Source organism: Geospiza fortis, unplaced genomic scaffold (genome assembly GCF_000277835.1).
Source record: "Geospiza fortis unplaced genomic scaffold, GeoFor_1.0 scaffold16, whole genome shotgun sequence".
NCBI classification, from domain to species: domain Eukaryota; kingdom Metazoa; phylum Chordata; class Aves; order Passeriformes; family Thraupidae; genus Geospiza; species Geospiza fortis.
This window is the reverse complement of record NW_005054302.1, coordinates 4,332,997-4,338,897: the sequence shown is the minus strand read 5'-3', so window position 1 is coordinate 4,338,897 and position 5,901 is coordinate 4,332,997. Positions and strand designations below refer to the sequence as shown.

Sequence of the window (5,901 nt, the reverse complement as noted above, 5' to 3'; positions counted from 1 at the left end):
CACAGAGCTCCTCTATGGCCAAATCACCCTCTGTTCTCAAGAGAGCAAATTTGCTGTAATGATTCACATCCTGTTTTGAATCAACGAACACCAGTGCTTCCTCCTAACTGTATGTGGTAATTTCTTAAGCAAAATACCATTCTCTAGGGGTACAATTTGATTTTTTTAAATTTCATTCTGACCAGAGTGTGAAACAAAAAGATCAAAATTTCCATACTGGTCTGGAAAGAGAGGCTATTGGACTGTGCTCAGTAAAACAGTCAGAAAAAAAGGGCATTAAATAACAACAGTGGACCTCAGAGAAATTAACTGTATCTCTTTATTGTTAACCAATGAATGTTATCCAAAATAGTAGATGTAATTGTAGCTTAATTGTACAACACAAAACATGATGCTAAAGGAAAAAGCATGTGGAAAATTATTTCACTGAGTAATCATTAGATGTATTCTTAGTATTTCTGCACCAGTAAGTGTTCCCAACTGCTGGTGACAGCGGCTATTACCACTTTGTTCATTGTGAAAACCTGTATTACAAACGGTTGTTCCTGGTTGTTTGAATTAAAAAAAAAAAATCACACAGCTTTATAAATGGATCAAATCCATTCAGTCCTACTCTACATGTTGTAGATTTATGAACAACAATCTTTACTGGTGTTTTTTCCAAACACTGAAACTGATGGATCAGTGTTAGTGCACACTTTTCAGGGAAAAAGGAAAACTCACTGGAAGCACAGTATTTCACCTGCCATGCCAAACTGTTCAAATACTTGAGAAATTTGCTTAAGCTTCGGTGTATGAAGCCTGTGAAACAAAAACTGTTCTTACAATGCACTGCAAGTTGAAACACCAACTTCCACCAAGCAGCATTTTAAAGCATGTGCACAGCATCTGCACATCAGTCTTCAAGGTCAAGCAGATATGTTCAGCCCCACAAACAAAAAATATATTAATGTATCTTTATTTAATTTTCATGATGTCACCCCACATAGCCAAACTTTTACTCTGCAAAATAAAAAAACAAACTTAGTCGGACTGTTCATGAGAAATTTAGACCTATTGTGCATGAAAAAAAATGTTTAATAAAATGGCAAATTTTAATAGATGAGTGTAAATTTATGAGTGCATAATATCAAACAGAAAAAAAGCTGAACCATCCTCAGAGAAACCTAGGTTTTTCCACTGTCAATATTTACTAGGGTACTCTAACATAGGGACTAACTGAAGTCCACATTAACTGTAAAGTTATTACTAAAGTTCAATTTCTAAGCAAATTTCTTAAAAGAGCAGGTTTCCTTTTCAAGAGGGAAAGAACTTAATAATCTGACATCAGATATGACAATTACAATACTAGCTTCACTGAAAACTGAAGCTACAAACACTTTTACTCCAATTCTGGGAAATTTAATTTTGTATTTGAAACCCAAACTGACTGACACACACATTCTACACCCCTCCCAGAATATAGTATACCAGTGACAGGTTACAGCTTTAAAATACACCAGTTGCTTTTACAATTTAAACTCAACAGAAGGCAGTTAGACAGTACTCAACATTATAAATCCATAATAATGTAAAATAAAATTATAGGACTAAGGTCTCCTAGCAATCTTTGATGTTACTGTGTAGTGATAGTCAATTTAAACAGTTATTTTCATGGTGTTTGAAGGACCAGTCATCATGTACATAGTAGTGAGGTAGGATACTGTCCCCTCCCTGGGACTGATGTTTTCATATGCTCCCTTGCCAGAAAGGTCCAGGTGTCCCTACTGCAAATAAAATAATTACAAGCAAATAGCACATTAAGCTTTGTTTAGTTTTTTCCCTCTTTGCTGCATTGGAACATTTTGCGCATCTAAAAGAATCAACTAGGAAAAGCAATACTTACTCAAGCCTATCAGCAGCCATGTGCTGCCCACAGGTAGTGTTCCATTTAAAAACATTTCCTGGAACTACCACCTGCCATCCAGACCTTTGTGAACAGGTAGGCAAAGAAAACCATCAATGATGACAGGACATGAAACACCAAAGAATTTCACTTGGGGAAAAAAAAACCCACAAAAACCCCCAAAACAAAACAAGAAAAAAACTGCCAAAACTGAAAGTGAGCAGTATTAAACTCTTTAAGGAGTAGCTACATTGAAAACCAATTTCAAACTTCATACTGAAATAGTACCTATCCAGTTTAGGTACAGTTCCATTCTTCCTTCTATTTTTTAATGTTTAAGCAAAATATACACTTGTCAGCCATGAAATACTTCACATCTGTTTCCAAAGGGGGAAAAAAACCCAAACAAACAATGAAACTGAAAACACAATGGGGAAAAACCTGCTCTTAACCTCCACACCCTCCCCCCACCCAAAACCTAGGGTTTACAGACTGCCTTACTGTTGAATAGCTTCCCCTAAATTTGTCTTCTAGTCACTGTAGTCAACCTGGTATTAAGTGCTTTGGCAAAGTGGGGTGCAATCCATCAAATCTGCAAAGGCCTGCTTTTTTTCTCTGTTGGTGGTTCAGCTTTACGAGGAACACATATGCAAAATACCAGCTCTCACATTGCTTCAAACTCATCAATACGCTGCTTTGTATTGCCTTGTCGGATTTGCCGGAGAGTCTTGTACTTATCGCGGCCTGCTTTAACATTCTCAGCATGAAGGACATCATTTTGTGTTTTCTTGGTTTCATCTCTGGCTTGAGCCAACTCTGAACTTAAAGCCTGTTGAATAAAATATTTGAATTTAAGTGCTTTGACTAATCCTTCAACAGTTCTGGAGTTTCTGATAACAACTACTCTGCAATCTGGATAAGAATTTCTTGAATGCCAACCTATGGAATGCTTTTTGTGCTCCTCAGTAACTCAAGTTGTGAGGTCTATCAGAAGGAATGCAGAAGGAAAGATAAGGAGAGCATAGGATTCTTTCCTTACACGAGTGTAAACATCAAACTGTATTAAAAAAAAAGCCTCATGCACCATAAAATCCAAGAAGAAAGGGACCAGCAGGATAAAGCAGGAAAACCACCTTAGTTTTCAATTTTTCTGTAACTAAAGACTTATCTCCCTCATCTGGTCAGTGACTGACCAAGCAAGAATACTACACATGCATGCTACTAAGACAATGCTGCCAGACAAAGTAGCAGGTTTCCTTTTCTTCTGTTTTTTTCCCAAATAAACATCTTGTAACCAGGTAAAGGGCTATCGGTACTAGAGATTATTACGCTTCGAAGGATAAGACTTAGCCTGGGAGGAATTGAATAATTCAGTTTTAGGGAAGTAAGAATAATCCAAAATGGGTGTAATTAGAGTTTTTGCATTTACAACACCTATCAGTGACTACAAACAAACATAAATACTACCAAGCAAGCATCTGTTCATACCACTTAATTAGTTTTGGTATTGAAAAACGAAAGCATTATGTTTTAACATGCAGAGTTCTGGAAACAATATAACTATTAGAAACATTTACTGGCTAATGCAACAGCATAGTTACACTTTAAAGCCAGAAAGCACAATCTTACATCCAATCTTGCTATATACTCCATTTCTAGAACACTATGAACTATATTGGTTGGTAAACTGGTAATAAACCTATTAAATGATAAAGAAGCTGTTTCCTTGGCAGACCATAACATCAGTGAAATTTCTCACAAAAGAAGGATGAAAACCCAAAGCCTGAATTGTGCTGATACAACTATGAATCTTCATTACCTGGAGCTGTTTCTTAACACGTTCATTTTTCTGTGTTTCTGTTACCCGTTCTTCCTCACTCCTGTGATTCATGACACCATCAGAAGACAGTTCTGCACTGGCTTCAGCATTGTTCTCATCATGTTCATCGTGCTCATTCTCTGTTGGAGGAATAACTGGTGGGGGTGGAGGTGGAGGAGGAGCAGACATCACAGATTTCAGTTCTTCTTTGGTCTTTTCCAAGTCCTCTTGGGCAGCAAAAGCCTAAATACAGTAAACACTACTTAGCATCTTTTTTAATGATTTAATGATTTAAGAGTTAGAAAAATAAAAATTTGAGATGTTCTCAGACATGTGAAACTGTTCTTTATAACTGACATGACTAGTTTACACACTGAATATTGTCAAATAGAGACAGAAAGTAAAAACCAGATATTGCTCAAAATAAGCTGTACTAGGGAGTCTAGCTATTTCCAGCAGTAGACAAGAGAAGAGTGAAGGAATAGGGCAATCATACCAATTGTTTTCCAACTTTCCTAGCCTCCTGAAATTTAAGGCTCAGGGATTTCCTAGATCAAAGGTGATGACTGCAAATTTCGTACTTAACCAGAACTTATGAAAATTTGTTCAAACCCTCTTGAAACCCATGCACAGCAACTACTCACATTCCATAGCTAAATATAGATTTTATGAAGAGACACTATTTTGCTTTAAATTTTTGCCCAGCTGCATTTCACATGCCTTTGTTAACTGTTTTGGTTCAGCCTTCCATCAAACTTCATGATTTATACATCTCCTGAGGTGTTTTCCTCTCTAACACAAAGTTCCAATCTATTTCACCATCACACAAAAGGAAGCAATTTCTAATCTTTGACCATACCTTTGTGATGAGACTGTCCCCCCCTTCTTGACTATGTAATATCAAGAAATGAGCTAAACAGAAGCATGGGGGGGGCTTCAGTAGACTAGAGGACAAAAACCTTTAAGAAAGACATTTCTGAAGCCTAATGGAAAGAGAGAGATTTGACCCCATGGACTTCTAGTGAGATTTCCACACTCATTTCCACTCATTTCCCTCAGCCCCTTTGAAGTTCTGACTTCACACAGCATGGGCTCATTACTTTGTGCTGCCATTCTGAAGCTTCCTCTTCTTTCTTTTTCTTGGCCTCCTCTAGAAGTGCAATCTTGGCTGTGAATTCAGCAATTTCTGCTGCCTGAAACAAACAAAAGAACAAAGAAGAAGTTTTAATCTGGTATCAGTCTGGCTTTGCAGTGGAAGAAAGCAGAGTCTTTGCTATGATCCAGCTTGAAAAGAGTTAGTTACCATCCACCACTTCTCTGTGAAAAATAGAAATTTTAAGCATACATGACAGAGGGAATGAATCAGAGTACTTCTGCCTAACGGAAATACATCCAGGAAAAAAATATTTCTCTTCTGCACTTCCAAAGCTTGCTGGGAAACAGCAAGCTGTCATTACAAACTAGCATTTCAGGCTGTTTCAGTCTAATACAACTTTAATGGTCCCACAATTAAGATTATGATTCTGGATCATAATCTCTTGCTATTAAGCTAAATCTTGCCATCAGAATTATGTGCCAAGTTTACAGAAGATCAAGAGCTCATTTATAGTTGAGAAATAATTCATCTATTTTCATGCCTTTCTAGATTATTATGCACAAATCTTGGATTAGAAGTAGTCTAACACAATGTGAGAAGACACTGCAAATACTGGCAACAGGAGAGGAAAAGCAACAAAAATACCCCAACAAACCCCAGTGTCACCAACTCCCCACCATCACCATTCAAGCTTCAGAACAAACCTGCTTCAGAGAACAAGCTTCCCAAAGGGCTGCAGAAGGAAGCTACTCTTGTTCTCAGCTGGATAAGCCTGAGACTATTAGAAAGAGAATGTAATGAGTGTTGTCAGTCTGAAAGGTGGTGGTCATCTTTTTCATCTCCTACAGATCCAAAGTTTTATTTCTGCCTTACAAAGTAGTGGCAAGTCTATAATGCAGTTTTTTAAAAGAGTTCCCACAACACTCTGTAACAGTGTCTCAAGTACTTTCGTGTTTCAATGTACTTCTTCGTTTGACATAAACAACAGTAAAGGCTAAATTTTCAACTGTCTTTTCCAATTTTAATCCTATTTTGAGGAAAAAAATGGTTCTTACTAGCTGTTCCTGGTTCTTCATTTGATCAGCTGCCTGCTTGGCTAGA

The 5,901-nt window shown here is 37.2% G+C and overlaps 1 protein-coding gene across 2 annotated transcripts in view; it reads right to left on the bottom strand.

Annotated features, from left to right (window-relative positions):
• Positions 1 to 296: 296 nt before the first annotated feature.
• RDX (radixin) overlaps positions 297 to 5,901 on the bottom strand; it is a 28,308-nt gene continuing 22,703 nt past the window's right edge. For both annotated transcript variants that reach the window (XM_031065995.1, XM_005417701.2), the window contains 4 exons: positions 5,856 to 5,901; positions 4,805 to 4,897; positions 3,705 to 3,947; positions 297 to 2,714 (listed from right to left, as the gene is read on the bottom strand). The exon at positions 5,856 to 5,901 is cut by the window's right edge and continues 103 nt beyond it. In XM_031065995.1, coding sequence (XP_030921855.1) covers positions 2,550 to 2,714; positions 3,705 to 3,947; positions 4,805 to 4,897; positions 5,856 to 5,901 — 547 coding nt within the window. In that variant the 3' untranslated portion in view covers positions 297 to 2,549. The remainder of the gene's footprint in view (positions 2,715 to 3,704; positions 3,948 to 4,804; positions 4,898 to 5,855) is intronic.